The following is a 22,068-nucleotide window of genomic DNA, read 5'->3' as shown; positions in this document are numbered from 1 at the left end:
CCTTGGTTATGATGCCAGCTTCTCTGCTCCGTTTCACACTAGATGCTGTGGGAAGGTCTCCTCAGGCAGAGGCATTGATTTTGCCATCAGACGTTTCCTCACAGGCAGAGGCAGGACGCAGGAAATGCACTGGACCCTCAGAGCAACCAGGAGACACTTGTTCAAGTCCTGCAGAAATCCCTACTCTTCAAATCACAGGCCACAGAACAGTTCCAGTACAATGATGTTGGCTCCACGAGGTGGACCCTGTCTGTGACTAGAGCGGGGAGCAATGAGGAGATGAAACGACATCTGTCTGCAGGAGGACCCTGCTCAGCCCCTACAGGACACACCAGTGCTGACAGAGCAAGGGGCCCTGCTCAGGAGAAGGGACAAGACCTGTGTCTGTTTATACACAACAGGTGACATGCTGGGCTTAGGAGAGCAGGGCAGGGGGCTGGTGGAGCCCTGCGGGGCAGCGTCAAGGCCACAGCTTGGGAACCAAGAAGACAGAGGGACAGGCAGCCCTGAGCTGCAGGCTTGTCCCTGGCCTCGCTGCAGGGACAGGTGCCCTGTGAAGGCCACGGGATTCACCCCCTCCCTAGGCAGAGCTGGGCCAAAGATGTGTAGACACTCCTTACACCACATCATCAGATGTGGAGCTCACGTGATTGTCCACTTCGAAACTCTTACCTCATAGTTGAGGAACTTAGTCTAATAAAGTGCTCCCTGGTTCCTTCACCCTCAGGGCACGGCCCCCAGGCTCTGCTTGAGGAGGCAGCGGTGCAGCCTGGGAAGCAGGGGGCCTGCACACACTAGCTCCCCCCTCAGCCTCCCCGAACCATGAGCACACAGGACTGAGTCAAGTGTGCATCCCTGATGACAAGAAACACTCTCCACAGAAGCAGAGACTCAGAGTCCCAGGCTCGGACAACTGCGAAGGCCAACTCGCTCAGGCACATGCTCCACCCTGGGTCTCAGCCTCCGCTCACCCATTCTCCCTGCACACCCCTGGGCTCCAGCCATAGGAGCAGCCCTTCATGGCCTCCCGGAGCCTTTGTTTGCCCACCTTCATGTCCTCCTCACACCACTGCCTCAAATCGGGATGTTTTGCCTGACACACCTCAGGTCCATCCATCCTTCAGGGCCCTGGGCCCACTGTTCAGTCCTAGGCGATCATGGCCAGCCCCCCATCCCCCGCCGTCAGCCCCCAGTACACGGCCTGCCTCCTCTCGCGACCTGCACTCATGTCTCTTCGTGCTGCATTCACTTGGGTGTGGGCCCATCCTCCCCACCCCAGGAGTCCTCCAGGCATCCGCACGGCCTTGCTGAACGGAGGCCTGACTACATACGGTCTGAGGGTTCTGTGTGGGACCTGCTCAGTCATCTTCCACGGGGCAGGGCCTAATCTGGTTTCCCAGGCCTCTCAATGGACTGGCACCCTAGGTCTTTACTATCAACTAGTCTAGATTTAAAACCCATAAATGGCTTATGTCAACTCTACTGCTGAATTTCAATTTCCCCTTTTACCGGAGGCACATACCATTTCAAGAAGAGTAGGAGCAAGAAAAGCATATGATAAAAGAGATGCTTTGGGTGACAGTGATAATTCCAGTGGTGGACTGAACACAGACCTTCCTGCTGCAGGAAAGTGCCCGGTGCCCAGTGTCCCAGCGTGGGGCACCAGCTGGGTGTGCTCTGGAGCAGCCGCATGAACTCTCATGCCTCCTAACACTGCCCTAAACACTGAGCTGTATGTAGTCTTCCAGTGGGCGATGAGCTGATTATTTGGCGTCCCATGTTTGGCACAGATGGAAGCCACTTCAAGGAGCTGAAGGGTGGAAGTGGCCCTACTCTTCAAGGTCCCTTCCAATAACTCGCTCTGAATTGGAGGACCCACAGTTTCATCTCGTCTGATGCAAAGCACATACTCATCTTACCACACCCTTGCCCCAGAGCTGAGGCTTATTGTATTCCCAGGGCACAAAGAGCATCCAGCTGACCCTCTGCAACCAAAAACCCATAAGACAAGATACATATCTGAAGCCCATGCCACACCCCAAGCAGAAATGGAGAGTCAGTGCAAACAGGCTCTCTGATGTGCAGGCCCACAGTCTGGAGAGCTAGAGGGTGCTCTGGGTCTCAGAGCAGAAGAGATACCGGCCGCAGGCGGGCATCGGAACAGCACATGGGCCCTATGGGTCCCGAGCAGCAGAGGCGTCACTTACTATTTCGTTTGCTCTCTTCGCCTCCTTCTTCTTCATTCTCAGGATCAATGTCTTCTGCTTGGGTGATCCAGTCCAAGTAGCCCTTAAGATCCTCTTCCAGCTGCTGCTTCTCCCGGAGCTTCTGGAAGTCTCCCCGTGCTTTTGCTTTCTCCCTTTCCTTTGAGAACTCTCTGAGAGGGGCAAAGAGAACGGGCACATGTCAGGACATCCCAGGACCCGCCCTGAGAGCCATCTGCCCGGCCGCACAGCAGTCTCGCGGCAGGACACACAGCACCACGTACAGCCACACGAGCACACAACAGGGGCCGCACACACGGACAGGACACACACCAGTGCCTCCCAAGCAAGACTGTGTGGGGGTCAGAGCTGCAGAGACCACGCCAATGCACATGCACGCCCCTCAGAAAACCAGCACCCCTTAGGAGCTTTGCACTCCCAGTGAGCCAAGGCCCCAGATACCATGTGCTATCACAACAGGCCCTGGATCCCCCAGCAGGGGCCTGGACTCAGAGATGTCCCCTTCCTGCAGAGACTCCTCAGATAGCGGGCCCGATGCTTCAGAGAGAAAGGATCCAAGGGGACCGAGCTGTGGTCCTAGAGCGCTTCTTTCATCCTTGGAGGTAACACTCAGCATCCTAATGTGTACTGGCCCCTTTGTCCAAACCATGAGCCTTGAGACCCCACCCCTACCCTCTGCAGATCCAGCCAGAGTAGCGGACAGGCTCAGAGGAGAGAGCCCTCCCCCCAACCAGAAAGCCCCGCTCCCCCTTCCCAGACAGGAAATGGAGCACCAGTGAAGCACTGTTATCTTTCTTAACTGTCGCTTCTTGCCGCTTGCCACGATCTTTCCCGCCAAAGTCCTCCCCATAGGAGGGGAAAGGGGAGCGTGATTTGTTGCCCATTTATGGGAACACCTGCCCTGGAAAGGCTCTGGCAGACGAGGAAATGTTCCCAACTGTTCATGGTTTACTCTACTTTTCCTGTCTGCAAGCCTGCATCTCTGCGTATATACAGAATCCCACATTGGCTGAGGCAAGGCAGGAAGTCAGGTGGATGATTACCCAGTTCTCATATACGAGGAACCATCTGCATTTCCAACCGTGAACTGTTACAGGAGCCAAGGTATGCGTGTCACGGATTTAGGAAGTACGATTACAAAGCTGCTAAGAAAGCAGATGCGACAACAGGCAGTGCAGCTCCTGCACAGAGACCGCTGGATGCCGATGGACGCCACGTCTGCCTTCCTTCCAGTCTAAAGCCAGCGCGTCTCCCCTGCCAGGACCTCGATAACCCAGCCCTACCGAGGAAGGGCAGGTGACCTGCTTAGAGTCAACCTCTTCTCTCTCTCTCCCTGCCCTCCCTCAACTCTGGGCTGCAGGTGGGCTGAAGAGACACTTGAACAGCTAGTGACACGGAGGCTTCGGGCAAGAAAGCGGATTCCTCGCCAGGGTGCCGGCTCCTGCCCGCCCCCACTAGAGAGGACACCTTCCCTGCCCCTCAATTTTTCAGATGCCCAGGACCTGTCCTTTCTGCTAGAGCTGGTCTGTCCCACCTTCACCTGCTGAGAAGTGAGGTGGTGGCAAGGCTGTGGGGCATCCTGAGCCTGGCTCTCGGGGGAGCCGACTCAGGGGGTTCTCGGGGTGAGCGGAAGCAGATCAAGGCTCCTGGGGAGACGCCTTCCCTCTCAAAATGAAAGGCCTCTGAAGGCAGCACCTTGCTGCTCACAAGAACCATATCCTGAGAACAATATGGGGCTTCTCAGCCTTGGCTTCTGGAGATACCAGACCTGAATAACTCATTCCTGGGCAGGTTCACGAACTGAATCTCAACTCTGAAAATGTCACACCTGAACCAGAATCTCCTCCTTGAACAAGTGGAGGGCCTGGAGTGTCACGTGTCAATGTGAAAATGCGTCACATAATCTGTTCTCTTAAATACACTGTAAAGACCAAGTCTGTGGGCCTTCAAGTCTACTGTTTACCAAAAGTAGTAGTTGTTGTTCAGTCACTACATCCTGTCTGAATCTTGGTGACCCCATGGACCGCAGCACGCCTGTCTCCCCTGTCCTCCACTAACTCCCACAGTTTGCTCAAATTCATGTCCACTGAGTCGGTGATGCTATCTGACCATCTCATCCTCTGCCGCCCTCTTCTTCTTTGGCCTCTAATCTTTCCCAGCAGAAGTATCCCAGCATAAACCTTTCTCTGAGTTTGACTCTGAACTCGAGTACTCAATTCACATGAAAATGTATAAATAGGGTATTCTGATTCTGGTTACATATCTCATCTGAGTCTTTAAAAAAAAATTACTAAGATAGCAGAAGAGTCACTCTTAAGTTTCACAGGGCATCTGGCTTTAGTAACACATTTCATTAAGTCTTTTTACATCAGAAATACAAAAGACCTTCTAACAAGCTGCATCACTATTGCACATTCTGCTAGCTGGGATATAGCAAAATACACCTAGGTAAAATCCTTTTGTGACTAGAATTTCTGAGATTAAAAAACACTGCCAAGTTCTGGCTTGTAGCCCAGTTATTGTAAATACTAAAGACTATTATAACTGTTCATGTAGCAAAACTGTTAATATAAACTCTCCGAACTGATTTTAGACAGTTCTGAATGGCCTAATACTTAGCAGGCACGTAACCTTTCCTGATTTGGACAGAACTGAGACTGACAAGGCATAAGTCTCATGTCGGCTCTGAGATGAGGCGGAGGAGAAGGTGCAGGGGGTGGGCTCTTTGTGACAAATTCAGCTGCCCCATCGCTCCTCTCAGACCACACTGGGCCCTAAGTCTGAGACCTGGACTCTGTTCCCCACTCTGTCACTTTCTGTGTCTGAGCTTCAGTTTCCTCACCTGCAAGACTGACATGCTACCTGCTCTCCTGTCTCACAGAGGCAAAGCCAGATGTTCAACAGGATGCCATCGTGAACATCGCAAAGTACTGCACAAACATGAAGTTCAAAAGCATAACATCTAGCTGTCGAATCTGGGTATAATAAAAGGCAACTGGAGGAGGTTTCTTGCGTACTGAAAGGAGAAAAATTGCAAACAGCTCTGAATGGGCTTGAAGCTACATGATGCCAGCGGAACTGAGGCAGGCACAAAAGGACACGTGGGATCCTAGGGCATGGAGTGACCTCAAAGAGCCAGCAAGTACCCCATCAACCCTGTACTGCTCTCTGCTCAGTGGAAAACAACTCGTTCACAACAAACCCTGCATTCCGTAAAATCTCCCCTGAGTCCACTGAAACGTTATCAACTTCAGTGGATGAGGAAAACAGTTTTCCATTTCATGTAAGAATCTGTCATTCTAGAAGCCTAGTACTAAGGGACTAAGTAACACTCACTATTATAAAAGTTAATTTAACAAGTCTACTGGTAGAAACCACCAGACTTTCACAAGTGACTAGAAATCTGACAACTCACATGTGAGAGAAGCCTACCGGTTGCAGATAAAGTCAAAGTTGCTCAGTCGTGTCCAACTCTTGAGACCCCATGAACTATACAGTCCATGGGATTCTCCAGGCCAGAATACTGGCGTGGGTAGCCCTTCCCTTCTCAAGGGGATCTTTCCGACCCAGTGATCGAACCCAGGTCTCCTGCATTGCAGGGGGATTCTTTACCATCTGAGCCACCAGGGAAGTCAAAGAATACTGGAGTGGGTAGCCTATCCCTTCTCCAGGGGATGTTCCCGACCCAGAAAATGAACCAGGGTTTCCTACACTGCAGGCAGATACTTTACCAGCTGAGCTATCAGGGAAGCCAAAGGGAGATTTTAAAAGTGCTTGGAGAAAAAAACACATATATTGTGCTACCCTTTGGATGCAAAAGAAGAGAAAATAAGGAAACCTTATCTGAAGGTTAAAGCACAAAGGGATGGATCAAGGGACTAGAGGGCATCTGGTAGGAGCGGCACTAAGTGCACCTTTTTCTACAGTCTAACTTTTAGAATCATGCTAATATTTTAAACATTAAGTTCTTAATTAAATCAACAAAGATAAGATGGAGAGAAAACACCCTTACAATAGAAGTGAAATAAATGAATCTGATTGTTCTTCAAATGAGTGTCATAACCACCCTGAAGGAGAGAGACACAACTAGTTCAAGTAGTTTATGAACATTTGCTGTACACTCTTATCATCTGGGCAGGGATGGCGTGAGGGTGGAACCATAGACAAATGCTGAACTCTTTTCAGTAAGCTTGTTTGTTTGCAGTGATATGGATGAAACCTTGCTGAAACAACATTAGATATATTATAGGATTTGGCATCCGGTCTATGGGGTTGCACAGAGTCGGACACGACTGAAGCGACTTAGCAGCAGCAGCAGCAGCTCATCACTTCATGGCAAATAGATGGGGAAACAATGGAAACAGTAACAGACTTTATGTTACTGAATCACTGAAGATGGTGACTGCAGCCATGAAATTAAAAGATGTTTGCTCCTTGGAAGAAAAGCTATATCCAACTTACACAGCATATTAGAACGCAGAGACATCACTTTACCAGCAAAGGTCCATAGTCAAAGCTACGGTTTTTTCCAGTAGTCATGTATGAATGTGAGAGCTGGATTATAAAGAAAGCTGAGTGCCAAAGAATCGATGCTTTTGAACTGTGGTATTGGAGAACACTCGTGAGAGTCCCTTGGACACCAAGGAGATCAAACCAGTCCACCCTAAAAGAAATCAGTCCTGAATATTCACTGGAAGGACTGATGCTGAAGCTCCAATACTTTGGCCATCTTATGCGAAGAACTGACTCCTTGGAAAAGACCCTGATGCTGGGAAAGATCGAAGGCTGGAGAAGGGGACAACAGAGGATGAGATGGTTGGATGGCATCACCGACTGGATGGACACAAGTTTGAGTAAGCTCCGGGAGTTGGTGATAGACAGGGAAGCCTGGTGTGCTGCAGTCCATGGGGTGGCAAAGCGTTGGACACGACTGAGCGACTGAATGAACTGAGGATTTCACAAATGAGTTAATGTGTCAATGCACTTGGGAGCCAAGGTTCTCCCTGTGGAAGGAGGGACACAGAAAGATGGGAGAGGGACAGTTAGAAAGAACCCTTTGGGGATGGACTGCAACTAGGAGGCTGACGTGAATTCATGATTTCTAAAGATGTACACATATGACTATACGTATGTAAATGTATCTACCTCCTAGCTCTGTCGGAAAGACCTAGAAACAAAGACATTCCCACTGCTGGTAGCTATGAGCACACCTGGCATCCAGATCTTGGTCTCTAATACTATTTCCCATTATAAAGATCAGTGGACTTTTGAGAAATGGCTGATTCCAGGAATGAGGCAGAGCAGATACACGACTAAGAAGATAAGAAAGTGCTAAAACAAAAAAACGAAAACAAAAGCAAAACGTGATGTGATATGAGAAGCCACTGGCCAAATCTGAGATAATCTGAGCCCCTGAATAACTAAAAACAGTAAAGAATTTTTTTAATATTAAAAAACCAGTCCACACCCCTTACAGATAAATTAAAAAGCAGACACAATATTAATAATAAGTGATTTTGAGTAAAAGATAATCTGGATTGTTTACTAAGCTGTTCTTCTTCTTGCAACTTTTCTTGTATGTTTGAAATCACTTCCAAGAAAAATTTGTTGAAGTATTTGGAAAACGTAATCATTCTGAAAGTGAAAGCGAAGTCGCTCAGTTGTGTCTGACTCTTTGTGACCCCATGGACTGTAGCCTACCAGGTTCCTCCATCCACAGGATTTTCCAGGCAAGAGTACTGGAGTGGGTTGCCATTTCCTTCTCCAGAAAATCATTCTAATCAACTGCAAATTTATGTTGTTTTACATTCATTTCCACTTACCAGGTAGACTATAGGCTTACTCCCTGGTGGCTCAGAAGGTTAAGAATCCACCTGCAATGCAGGAGACCTGGGTTTGATCCCTGGGTTGGGAAGATCCCCTGGAGAAGGGAACAACTACCCACTCGAGTACTCTTGCCTGGACAATTCCATGGACAGAGGAGCCTGGCGGGCTACAGTAGTCCATGGGGTCACAAAGTCAGATGCAACTGAGCAACTTTCACAGGTTTATTGCAGGAGTGGACAATACTGTCCATTTTTTTCTTTCTACATCTCTCTGTCCTCCACGCAGCCCCTGCCTCAAGCAGGCATGCAGGAGATGAGGCAGAATAAGACACAACACACAGTGAAACGAGCCCTACTCCTTAAGAGGCCAAATGCACCAGGACAGAAAGCCCACGGTTCCTGGGATCGTCCAGAAGCCCAAGAAAAGTATGTCCCATAAGGAGCAATCTCCCAGGGAGGAATCTCCCTGCCAGCTGGACCTGCCACCTGGCACGGGTCTCACCCTTGCCCATGTGCGCACACCTTTCCCACCCGCTGTGGCAGCTGGAGGGGCTGCAGCCAGACCGTTTCCTTGGGGCCTCTCTCTCCTGGCAGGTCACCATCAGTGCACACCGGGACTCCATCCTGGTGTCATCCTGCTCAGAAGGCCTCAGGGCCGCTCACTGCTGTCCTCAGGTATCAAGGTCAAACACCCAGGTCCAGCACTCAGGCATTTTCAGCCCTCCCCCACCTGCTATTCCAGCTTATCTCCACTTCTCACAGACGTACACCTTGTACTGTGGCTACACTCTTCTCTGCTCCCCCAACCCTGTGAGCCTTTGTTCACAGAGCTCCATCCTCCTGAGCAGACTTTGCCCAATCTGAATTCTAGCTCCCTTGTCAAGACCCAGCCGTCCCCAGTTACCCCAGCCAAAGAGCTCTCTCCTCCTCGAGAGCCCTCTCCACCCTGAGTACCAGCCACGGATCTGAGTGCACACCCTCCACCTGCCAGCCTCCTCAGAGGTGCCCTTAACAGAGCGCCACACAGTCCTCACACCTCATCCTCACTGCAGTGTGGATGGTGAGGGAAGGCTGGTATCACTCTCTTTATACAGAAACTGAGGACAGGGAGGCTGCTTAGACAAGCCCATCCAGTTCCTGAATCCACCCTCCTAAGGACCTCAATGTGGGCCACAGGAGGCAAAGGAGGAAGAGAGTAAGTATATCAAGGGATTAGGATAGAAGTCAGCTTATAGTCAGGCCAGGAAAGGGCCTATATTCTTGCCTAAAGAATCCCTACGGACAGAGGAGCCTGGGCAGGCTACAGTCCAAAGGGTCACAGCGTCGGACATGACTGAAGTGAATTTGCACACATACAGTCAGTCCAAGAAGGGCCTTAAATCCCACACTGAGAGCTGTGCTTTCCTGTAGGCAACAAGGAACCAACAGAAGGTCTGACAGAAGAGAGTCGCCATCAGCTTTGTTTTACAGGAGTGATGGATTAAGATGAGCTCATAAAAGGAGAAATTCTGGTGAGGAGGTCAGAAGACAAGGAGTAAACCCTGGGTGATGAACTACATTTTACATCAATGCGAGTAAAAGAATTACTTTTACCTGGAAGTAAAGGGGTGGACGGAGAAGGCAATGGCAACCCACTCCAGTATTCTTGCCTAGAAAATCCCATGGACGGAGGAGCCTGGTGGGCTACACAGTCCATGGGGTCGCTAAGAGTTGGACACGACTGAGCGACTTCCCTTTCACTTTTCACTTTCATGCATTGGAGAAGGAAATGGCAACCCACTCCAGTGTTCTTGCCAGGAGAATCCCAGGGACGGGGGAGCCTGGTGGGCTGCTGTCTATGGGGTCGCACAGAGTCGGACACGACTGAAGCGACTTAGCAGCAGCAGCAGCAGCAGCAAAGGGGTGGAAGGGCGACCTCCACCCCTTCCACGTGGTCTCCTGGGTCTGGCACATCCACCATTGTCTTCTCAGCTACTACGGACCTTCCTGTGGGGCCAAGTGATGCACCGCCTTCCAGGTGACCATTCCCTGCCCAAGTGTATGGGCAAGAAAGGCAAACAGGAAGCCAGATGGAGAAGAGATGACACAGAGGAGCCATATCCCTGGTCCTCATCCTCTGGAAGGCTCTGGAAGCAGACCTGCTGTGTGCCCCCAAGGAGAGGGTGGACACTGTAGAAGACTGCTTTCAGCACAACAGAAGGGAAAATTTTCTAATAATCCAAGTCTACCAAAAATGGTAGAGCTTCCCTGCTGGCTTAGAGGGTAAAGCATCTGCCTGTGATGCAGGAGACCCGGGTTTGATCCCTGGGTCAGGAAGATCCCTTGGAGAAGGAAATGGCAACCCACTCCAGTATTCTTGCCTGGAAAATCCCATGGACGGAGGAGCCTGGTAGGCTACACTCCGTGGGGCTGCAAAGAGTCGGACACAACCGAGCGACTTCACTTCACCAAAAATGGAGCAGGAAGCCTTGGAAGCAGCAACTTCCTTGAGGGGTACAAACAGGGACCTCTGATAGAAGGACTAACCCCTTGGAGGAGAAGCTGGTGTGCAGGATATGGTGAAGACCCTGCCATCTGTCTTTCCCAGGCCCCATACCTCATCTCCCTGTCCCCCTCAGGACAGCACACGCCCTACGCTGTATTTGATCATAGCTGTAACTCGCATCTCCCCAGCCTCCTGAATGGCTCAGAGGGCTGCAGGACACCCCACTGCTTCCTCATTTTCTGCTCCTTCCCCTGGGCAGTGGTCTAGTGCCCTGGCAGCCAAGAAGCAGAAAGACTGAGAGTGATTATTAGAAATGGCCGGGAGGGGTGCTGACCGCAGAGCCTCTGTGGTGCTCACACAGGCAAAGACCTTCAGATGGAGCGTCACCGAGGACAAGCCTGGGCCCCTGCCACCCCTCACTCATGATCACACTGGCCCTGGATGCCAGCCAACCTCCAGCAGCTCCAGAGGGTCTGTGCCGGCACAGCTGGGGGCGGACTTGGTTTCCCAAGTCCTTTTTTGGACTTGGGCTCCTTGGAGGAGCCCAGCAGGCCATGGCCTCTTCTCTGGCAGCAACAACGCCCTCAGTATCAGGATGTGGATCTAAAGACCTGGAGTGGCTTTACAGTCACTGCCCACAGGCCCCATGGTCTCCCGGCAGCACTTGCAGAACCAGGAATTTCACTCCCATTTCACAAAGGCCCAAAGTCAGGCTCCACAAAGTGATGCCACGTCACCCGCCGGGTGACCACTCTGAACCAGGCTTCAACTCAGGACTCGCGGTCCCTCAGCCTCCTGGCTCAGGACACGTGTAGGCTGGACACTTACTGGTTGGACCAGCGAGGGAGGGGGCAGGATAGAAAGCACCATTTACACTCATATCTTGACTTTGTTCCAGAGCCCCAACTCAGGCTTCCAGAAAGGTGCTCGTCTCCCCATGTGTTGTCCTTCACACCCCAGAACAAGCTAGTCATCCTCCGGGATCCCCTACATAACTCCCAGCCAGGAGTCGGGCACACACTCCTCACTCTGCAGAGAGCTCCTGAACCCTGACACTGCCCAGGATTTACAGGCCTGCCCCCCCCCCCGAGCTCTGGGAGCCCTAGCTTAGTCAACACTCCCAGAAGGCGAACACTTGGCCTAAAGCAAACTACCACCCTGGAATGGCAGCATAGGTCACACCAGTGCAGAGGGACGACGCACAGTCCGCTCTGGAATTTATTTCTCAAATGCCCCATGAAATACATGGGCCACTGAAAATCATGCTGATTTAGAGACGGAGTTGTTTTTTTTTTCCTTGGGTTGTAATACTATTTGTTTTAACCAAACCCACACAAATAAAATTTAGACAAGCTAAATGCTTTGAAATTTATATACAAAGCACAGAGAAAACACACACAAACAAGCATGAAAACTTTCAGTGAGCGAGGCCAATGGAATCGCTAAGAGTCAGATTTCTATTAAAAAAAAAAAGGACTCAGAAATTCATTAAAAACTAAAACAAACTCCCCACAAAAAGGCAAAGTGGAGGGGGGAAGTTGAAGAAGTCACTGATTTTTATCAGCAGAGGCTAGTGTTTTTTAGACCTGAATTATTTCCCCTACACAGAAACACAGAGGAAATAAAACAGAATGAAAGAGTAGTCTGGTTCAAAAAATATTTTGTTTAATTTTTTGGAAAGCATGTAACTTCAGTTTATGTTTGAGGAAACTGGGTGCTTTATTTTTAAAAATCAACAATAGTGTACGATGTTTCACACACATAAAATTTCTTAATTACTGACACTGGTTTAGTTCAAAGTTCATCCAAATCATTGGCTCTGTTCCAGTTTTTCCTCAACTGCAGAAAGCTAGGAGCAGTCAAAACGTGTTCTTTCTGCATGAAATCAATAGGCCAGAATGGGGGGCAGGCTTTAGACTGCAGCACCCCATCTCTAAGATCTGATCCCCTGCAGGTAACACCCATGGAGGGTTAGGAGGGCTAACGGGTAACATCGCTGCTCAACTCAAGTTAGTCACTGGCCACCAAGAAGTGGAGGGAACTGCCGGCAGGGCACAGGGACAGAGTGTCTGGACAGCCCTTGTTGACACAGCAAGGATGTCAGGAAAAATGTGTAACAAGCACACTTCCAATCACCCAACTACATTATGACTATTCTTTGGGAGTACACTCCTAAAACAAACCCCACGGGGAATCCTTATGTAAAGGGATCCTGGACCTTCTCATTTTTCTGGTTGCAAAGGTTTGGGATTTTTCTCAAAGCAATCCTCCCCTTTACATGTCCTTGGCTGCTTTTATTGACATCAACGTCCACGAAGATATGTTATATAGAATAGAGTTAACATCTTTGGGGAGATGAACCATTTTAAAGGGGTGTTTCCTAGCTTTTAACTACTAGAGTTATTTGCTGTGAATGGCAGGTGGGCCACCTGACCACATCCAAGCTCGAGGCAGGATGGCATTTATGCTGCCCCAGAGGAAGCTGGCTATGGATGGAGGGAACAGACGCGTGATCTGTCTGGTCTTCTTTTCTCTTTCTCCTGGTCCTTTCTGACCACTCCCTGGCTTGAACCCTGTGCTCCAACCATCCTAAAATTCCTTCATTTTCTCAAAGGCATGGAGACCTCGTTCAGCTCCAGGCTGTGCCCTAAGTGAGGCTCAACCCAACTGCTTCTCCACATGTCACACCCCTCGGCTGGGTCAGCCTACAGAAACATTTCTCCCACTTGCCCTGCAATTTGGTAATCTATATTCTCTCTGTAAGAGAGACTGTAAGCTCTGCGATGGAGGGGCTGTTATCTCTTTCATCTCTGTATATTGGTTCCTTATCACAAATCCTGGCCGTTAGTAGTTGCTCAACAGGAACGGGCTGGATTTAATACGTAGTTTTAACTACGTTAACGATGACCATGCCAGAGACTTGGGTTGTGGGCTCTGCATGGGCTGTGCTCTGTGTGTGCCCAGTCCTGTCTAACCCTTCCGAGACTCCATGGACTGCAGCCCAGCAGGTGCCTCCGCCCATGGGATTACCCCGAGAGGGATATGGGAGTGGGTTGCCATTTCCTCCTCCATACCTGACCACCAATCCTCGAGTATATTTTTTCTGTCACCTGAAACTGTACCCATTGTTGTCACAAACAAAATACCAAAACCTGAGCCAACCAGAGTCCTAAACAAGTTTAAGAGGTCATCCATGGGAATAAAGTATCTCAGAATGAAATACATTCCTTTTACCACATTCCCCTGAGGACAGAAGAGCTGTTATTTCTTTAAAGAGTCAGCTTCCATGGCTATCAAAGACATTTCCCCAAATGATAAGAATCCATGGCGGCGGCAAGCTAAAAGTCACAGACTTCTTGTTTCAGCTTGTTTCCATAAAAAAACATGATTTAAGAGGTGTTCTTCAAAAACACAGGCTTCTTGCCTGACATCATCTTCTCCCTGTGAAATGCATCAATCAAGGGAGCCCTGACAACATCACATCTTCTCATGATGGCTTCAAATACTGCTCCTTAAGAAATCACTGAGAAGCACATCTCGCTAGACTTGTTAGATTTTGGTTTAAAAAAAAAAAAAGAGAAAAACATGTACCAGAAGTATGATTTGGGAGGGTGGCAAAGTCCTTCAAAAATCAACACGTGGGAAGAGACCAGCAAGCCCAGGGCCTGTCTTGCTTCTGCACCAAAAGAGTCTGCTGCTAAGGGCCTGGCTAAAGAGCCTATGAAGGACAGAGGGCTGCACCACCTATGCAAAGGGTAGCTGGCGGATCTGACGAGCAATGAGCCCCAGGAAGAAGCTGGAACTGAGCCCAACAGCTGGGAGGTCCTCGGAGCAATCCCGGTAGGAGCTCCAGCCCAGGTCCCAGTCATATCAAAGGCAGACCACCTGGAGAGGGGCACTAAAGGAGATAAGGCCCCTTCCTCCCATCCTGAATGGCAGGATGGGCGAAGCACCTTTTCTGAACCATCGGACTTACTTGAGAACAAGGGGAAAGCATCCTATTATTGGGGTGACTTCAGGAGTCAGAGACTGCCTCCCCCAGTAACAGGATCCCAAAGGACTTCTTAAGCTAGAATTTGTTCACAGCACTTTTAAGAAGAACAAACCAGTTTCTCTGAAGTTTCCATATTCCCCAATTCCCCTTAACTTTGAGTAATTAATTTGGGGCAAGAGACAGAAACTGGCAGGGCACGAGGAAAGGAACACCTTGGGACATATCAGCACAGAGCCAGGCTGCTAGAGAAAGAGCTTCCAATGATGAGAAAGCAGCCTGGGCTCTGGAGTCAAGCAGATTCAGATCTCAGCCCCAGCTTCCTCAGAATTCCTTCCTTACCAGCTGTGTGACGTGGAGAAAAACAAACTCTCTCTGAGCTTTGCTGCCCTCACCTGTAAAATGAAGGCAAAAGACACTGTGCTGAAGCCCTTGAGAAGACTGAATGAAATCAACTATATAAAGCACCTAGCTCACTGCTAGGCACATGTGAGTACAGAACCGATATAGTAACAACAATAAGAAATAAAGAAAAAAATCTCTCACATGATCCATACTCCAGAGTTGACAAAGCCACAGATCTCTCGTCATCTGAGAGACACTGACCCACAACCATCTTCCACGAGATGTCCTCTCCTTCTCCCCAGCCTGGACTCCCAAGTCCTCACCTCCTCCCCAACCCCACCCCCCTGCCACAGCCCCCAGCCCCAGAGCTCTCCTCATTCCACTCCACCCAGAGAGGCACTTTACCTTCCAGGGCCAGCCCACCTCATCATCTTACTGCTCAAACACCTCAACAGCTCCCATGAATTAAAGACGAAACCCTGACTCCTTCACTGGGCACCCCTAGCTACCAATCCGCTCTTCGGCCCTCCATTCCCAGCCAGCACAGGGCACCCAGCGGCCCCAGTGGCCAACTCAGTGGCCCCGGAAGCACGTTCTGCCCCAGGTCCTGCTCCCTCACCACTTCCGGGGTCAGGGATGCATCCTCCTTTCTTGACATCCTTTAGCCAGTTCAGTTGCTCAGTCATGTCCGACTCTTTGAGACCCAGTGAACCACAGCACGCCAGGCCTCCCTGTCCATCACCAACTCTGGGAGTTTACCCAAACTCATGTCCATTGAGTCGGTGATGCCATCCAACCATCTCATCCTCTATCATCCCCTTCTTCTCCTGCCTTCAATCCCTCCCAGCATCACGGTCTTTTCAAAGGAGTCTGCTCTTCACATCAGGTGGCCAAAGTATTGGAGTTTCAGCTTCAACATTAGTCCTTCCAATGAACACCCAGGACTCATCTCCTTTAGGATGGACTGACTGGATTTCCTTGCAGTCCAAGGGACTCTCAAGACTCTTCTCCAACACCACAGTTCAAAAGCATCAATTCTTCTGCGCTCAGCTTTCTTTATAGTCCAATTCTCACATTCATACATGACTACTGGAAAAACCATAGCCTTGACTAGACAGACCTTTGTTGGTAGAGTAATGTCTCTGCTTTTTAATATGTTGTCTAGGTTGGTCATACGGAGAAGGCAATGGCAACCCACTCCAGTACTCTTGCCTGGAAAATCCCATGGACGGAGGGGCCTGGTAGACTGCAGTCCATAGGGTCACTAGGAGTCAGACACAACTTAGCGACTTCACTTTCACTTTTATGCATTCGAGAAGGAAATGGCAACCCACTCCAGTGTTCTTGCCTGGAGAATCCCAGGGACAAGGGAGCCTGGGGGGCTGCCACCTATGGGGTCGCACAGAGTCAGACACAACTGAAGCAACTTAGCAGCAGCTGTAGGTTGGTCATAACTTTCCTTCCAAGGAGTAAGCATCTTTTAATTTCATGGCTGCAATCTTCATCTGCAGTGATTTTGGAGCCCCCAAAAATAAAGTCAGCCTCTGTTTCCACTGTTTCTCCATCTATTTGCCATGAAGTGATGGGACCGGATGCCATGATGTTCGTTTTCTGAATGTTGAGCTTTAAGCCAACTTTTTCACCCTCCTCTTTCACGTTCATCAAGAGGCTCTTTAATTCTTCTTCACTTTCTGCCATAAGGGTGGTGTCATCTGCATATCTGAGGTTATTGATACTTCTCCTGGCAATCCTGATTCCAGCTTGTGCTTCATCCAGCCCAGCATTTCTCATGATATACTCTGCATATAAGCTAAATGAGCAGGGTGACAATATACAGCCTTGAAGTACGTCCAGTTCTAACTGTTGCTTCCTGACCTGCATATAGGTTTCTCAAGAGGCAGGTCAGGCGGTCTGGTATGCCCATCTCTTGAAGAATTTTCTACAGTTTATTGTGATCCTCACAGTCAAAGGCTTTGGCATAGTCAATAAAGCAGAAATAGATGTTTTTCTGAAACTCTCTTGCTTTTTTGCTGATCCAGCAGATGTTGGCAATTTGATCTCTGGTTCCTCTGCCTTTTCTAAATCCAGCTTAAACATCTGGAAGTTCACAGTTCACGTATTGCTGAAGCCTGGCTTGGAGAATTTTGAGCATTATTTTACTAGTGTGTGGAATGAGTACAATTGTGTGGTAGTTTGAGTATTCTTTGGCATTGCCTTCCTTTCTTTGGAATTGGAATGAAAACTGACCTTTTCCAGTCCTGTGGCCACTGCTGAGTTTTGGCATATTGAGTGTAGCACTTTCACAGCATCATCTTTAGGATTTGAAATAGCTCAACTGGAATTCCATCACCACTACTAGCTTTGTTCGTAGTGATGCTTCCTAAGGCCCGCTTGACTTCACATTCCAGGATGTCTGGCTCTAGGTGAGTGATCACACCATCGTGATTATCTGGGTCATGAAGATCTTTTTTGTACAGGTCTTCTATGTATTCTTGCCACCTCTTCTTAATATCTTCTGCTTCCGTTAGGTCCATACCATTTTTGTCCTTTATTGAGCCCATCTTTGCATGAAATGTTTCCTTGGTATCTCTAATTTTCTTGAAGAGATCTCTAGTCTTTCCCATTCTATTATTTTCCTCTATTTCTTTGCATTGATCACTGAGGAAGGCTTTCTTATCGCTCCTTGCTGTTTGGAACTCTGGGTATATCTTTCCTTTTCTCCTTTGCTTTTCACTTTCCTTCTTTTCACAGCTATTTGTAAGGCCTCCTCAGACAGCCATTTTGCTTTTTTGCATTTCTTTTTCTTGAGGATGGTCTTGATCCCTGTCTCCTGTACAATGTCATGAACCTCTGTCCATAGTTCTCAGTCACTCTGTCAGATCTAGTCCCTTAAATCTATTTCTCAGTTCCACTGTATAATCATAAGGGATCTGATTTAGGACATACCTGAATGGTCTAGTGGTTTTCCCTACTTTCTTCAGTTTAAGTCTGAATTTGGAAATAAGGAGTTCATGATCTGAGCCACAGTCAGCTCCCAGTCTTGTTTTTGCTAACTGTATAGAGCTTCTCCATCTTTGACTAGCCTTTGCTCCAAAGTGCCATCTGAGCCTGGCGCCTCAGGGAGCCCTCTCTGACCTATGAGGCCTCCACTGTCTCCCCAGGCACACTGCTCAGTACAGATGGTGCCAAAGTACCATGGACTGAGAGCCGGAGGGGACAGGGCACAGATGCTGGGATCCACGCCTGAGGGGCCCTGGAGTTCCTCCCTATGTCTCCGCAAGCCTGTCCATAAGGAACAGCATATGATTCAAAGACGAGCTTTTGGGAACAGCACACCTCTGGGTAGGCAGTGTGTCATCACCCACTGGATTAGAATCCTTCAGATGCAGTGAAAGCCTTCCTGACTCAGAAGCTGAAAAGCCCCAAATGCTTGGATGCTATGAAGGTGCCAACAGATAACTTAAACCAAGATTTATTTTAAAGCAGAATTTCAAGTGAATGATCTAGTTCTGGGTGGATTAATATTTGATCCCTGAATCTAAAACAAACTCTATGACAATCAGACTTAGAGAAATTAGGCTAGGGCTTCAAGTGCCACTCCAAGTCCTATAAAGACGTGGGGCCCTGGAGACAAGAGCTTGCAAGTGAATGTTCAGACTGCAAATATAAATAAGAAGTCTTTTCAAACTCACAGAACAGCCTCTGAGCTAGCCAATACTGAGCACACCTCACATTTATAAAGTCTTTACAGTTCACAAGGTCCCTTCCCACCCATTTCTCTCCTTGGCTCTCAGGACAACCCTGTAAGAAAAACTACATGGCAAAATGGGGCCATTGACTTTAGGAGGTGAGAAGACCCTGGCTTGGAAAAGTGAAACATACTGAGGAAAGTCACGTCACCAGGAAACAAGGCACCAAGACAAGAGCCAAGACTCTGACCTCTGAACTTAAGTTCTTTCCACTACAACATGTGGAAACCAATTAGCACAGCAACTAGGAACCCCTGGGCGGAAGGAGCCACTGTCGGGGGAGCCAGACTCAGAAGCCCCAGGCACAGCACTGCACACCCCTCAGCTGTGGGCACACCCGCTGGAGTTACCAACACCCTCGGGCTGCCCCTGCAGAGACTGAAGCCTCCAGTACACATCTCAGGCCAGGTGAGCCTAGACCACCACCCCAGATCAAGTAATCTCCACTGCCTGAGGATCCTCTCCCACAGGACACCCTCACCACCACTAAGCCTCTGCTGATGCCAGCAGTCACCTAGCAAAGCACAAAGGTCATGTTGGAGGGACAATCCCCATCAGCCAGTGCACTGTCATCCCTGAGGTCCTCTGAAGTTCCCCATCACTGGCTCAGCTTCCTCTCATTCATCAACCCTTCACTGTGCCCCCCCCAGAACTGCTACTCCAGAGGGCACCTTCTGCTGTACCCTCAACCTTCTCAAAGAGACCCTCTCCCTTCTCCTTGCTTTGAGGAAACCTGGGTCACCCTCAAGCTTACCACTTTGCTTCCCCTCCAGCCCCTTCCAGACCCTACCTCCCTTGGGGTCTCAAGGTGGAGTTTACGGCCTTCTTGCTTTTCTGTTCCTCTTCACATCTAGAAAAATACTTGGTTATACTGCTGCAAAAGCCAAACAAACAAGAAGTCCTGCTCCTCTGAGGACAGCACCGTAGGATATGTGACCTTCCCTTTCTCTGTGTGTCTTCTACTTGCCCCCTGGACTGAAGTCTCAGGCTCCCAGATCCCAGGCTTCCGCCCCATCCCAAATACTACCATCCTCCTAGGGGACTCCAGTAGCCGTGGTTACCCCATCAAGCCCCAGCTTTTTAATCCCTTGACATATTAACCTCCATTATTATCAATCCGCAAGTCTTACCAGTCCTAATCATGAATTCAAGCTTTCTGTTCTCTAACCACAACCTTCTCTCAGACCAGCTGACCTGTCTCACTTCTCCCACTGGAAACAATACTAACCTCTTTGGAACGTCCAGTCTACTGTGTGCGTGCCCAGTCACTTCAGTCACTGCTGGCTCTTTGTGACTCCGTGGACTGCAGCCCGCCAGGCTCCTCTGTCCATGGGGTTATCCTGGCAAGAATACTGGAGTGGGTTGCCATTTCCTGCTCCAGGGGAATCTTCCCAACCCAGGGATTGAACTCGCATCTCCTGCGGCTCCTGAATTGGCTGGTGGATTCTTTACCATAGAGCCACCTGGGATTTATTCCCGTCCAGTCCACTGACTGCCTCCCTTTTTCTCTCAATCTGTTAGGCCTCCCATCCCATCCTAACCTACTTTAGACTTCACAATCCGTCAGCAATGCATTCAGTGATGTTATTATTGGTATCCTAAACTTTTTTGTATCCTTTGATCATACAGAGAGAGCAAAACCCTCACCCCAGAAGAGCTCAAACACTCCCCTTCTCCATACCTAGGTAAGAGCAGTCAAACATGAAAGTTTGACTTTCATGGGAAAGTTTAACTTTCATACAATGGGATAGACTGGCATCGGTATGGATTCATCATCACTGGCTTCAAACAAGACCTCAATGCTACCAAACATCTACCTCAGTTCTCTGGTCCACTCACTCCCCAACTCCCTGCAACCACTCTCTTAAACCTTTTCTACTCTCCAGACATGACTCTGCCGCTTACCCCCTGCCACTAGCAGTCAACCCTGCCTCCTGCTTCAGAGACCCTAGGAACCAAGCAGGAATATCCCCAGCTTCCTAAGACCAAACAAACTTGTATTTGCCCTACATTCTCTTCCTTTCTTCTCATTACCAAAAAACCTCCTTTTCTTAATCCTGTTTTCTGACAGTCTAAGAAATTAATTTTTCCAATCCTCCCAATTTTTGAGGCTTTAATTCCGTTCAGCAAAGCTTTCTGTAGAAGTGATCTGGTACATCCTTCATTAGACTTATTCTTAGGGTCTTGATTTTTTTTTTTTAGGATATTTATCTTCCATGTCTCTGATTAACATTTGGACACATGGAATACAGTTATTAATGACTCTTTTTCATGTCCTTTTCTGCTAATTCTAACATCTGGGTGAGTTCTGGATCCTTTTCAACTGATTGATTAGATCTTCTAATTATGGGTCACAGTTATCTGCTTCTTTCCATGCCTTGTAACTTGATCCCAGACATTTTACCTTGTTGGATGCTAGATATTTTTGTATTTCTACACATGCTCCAGCGCTTTGTTCTGGGGTTCATAAGTTGGACCGAAGTGATTGATCATTTCAGGTCTTGCTTTAACCATCTGTTAGGTCAGCCTGGAACACTACTGAACCTAGGGCTAGCAATTCCATTGCTGAGGCAAATCCTTTCCGAGTATTCGACTCTGTGTCCTGTGAATTATGAGTTTTTCCCGTCTGACTGGTGAGAAAAGGCAATATTCCTGGCCCTATGCGAGCACTGAACACCATCCCTTTAATGCATTCAAATTTCCTTCCCCAACTTCCTCATACACACATACATGTCCTGAATTCTTAAGGGGGAACATCTGGAGTTCTCCATGAAATTCTCTCCTCTGCAGAACTCTGTGCTGTGTTCTTTAGCCACCATAGTTTTTGCAGACTCTTGGCTTCATCTTCTAAACCCAGGGAGACCACACGGCTCTGCCTGGGCTTCCTGCTCTTCTGCTGTGGCCCAGGAATTCTCTTAAGCCAGTAAACTGGGACAATCATGAAGCTCGTTGAGTTTCTTTCCTGATTCTCAGGGATCACTATCTTTCATTGCCTGATATCCAGTGTCTTTAAAAACCATTGTTTTACATATATTGTCTGTTTGGGGGTTTGATTTTGTTGTTTCAGGTGGGAGGGTAAATCTGGTAACTGTTACTCCATCTTGACCAGAAGCAGAAGACTTTCAATTCTATTTTAATAGTGTTTTCAAATCAATTTTATCAAGATGCAAGTCACGAACAATAAAATGCACACAATTTAAGTTTATGGCTTGGCTAATGTTGACAGCATGTAAACACCACTGCAATCAAGATATAAAACATTTACACCACCTCTCAGAAAGTTCTCTCATTGCCTTTCCCCGTCAACTCATCCTCCTCCCACTCTAGAAAATGATGTAATTTCTGTATTAAAGAATAATTTTGCCTGTTCCAGAACTTCATCATGCTTTTTACAACTGGCCTCTTTTCCTCATCAGTATGTTTTTGATAATGCTGTATTAGTACTGCT

General features: G+C 48.6%; 1 protein-coding gene across 13 annotated transcripts in view; it reads right to left on the bottom strand.

The window, feature by feature from the left end:
* Nucleotides 1–22,068, bottom strand: part of CACNA1D (calcium voltage-gated channel subunit alpha1 D) — a 347,512-nt gene that overhangs the window by 105,898 nt on the left and 219,546 nt on the right. For all 13 annotated transcript variants that reach the window (XM_040247200.1, XM_040247204.1, XM_040247206.1 and 10 more), the window contains exon 9: nucleotides 2,208–2,377. In XM_040247200.1, the coding sequence (XP_040103134.1) occupies nucleotides 2,208–2,377 (170 nt within the window). The remainder of the gene's footprint in view (nucleotides 1–2,207; nucleotides 2,378–22,068) is intronic.

This window comes from Oryx dammah, unplaced genomic scaffold (assembly GCF_014754425.2).
Source record: "Oryx dammah isolate SB20612 unplaced genomic scaffold, SCBI_Odam_1.1 HiC_scaffold_9, whole genome shotgun sequence".
Taxonomy (NCBI): Eukaryota; Metazoa; Chordata; class Mammalia; order Artiodactyla; family Bovidae; genus Oryx; species Oryx dammah.
Note: the sequence above shows the minus strand (reverse complement) of the source record. Positions and strands in the feature narration are given on the sequence as shown.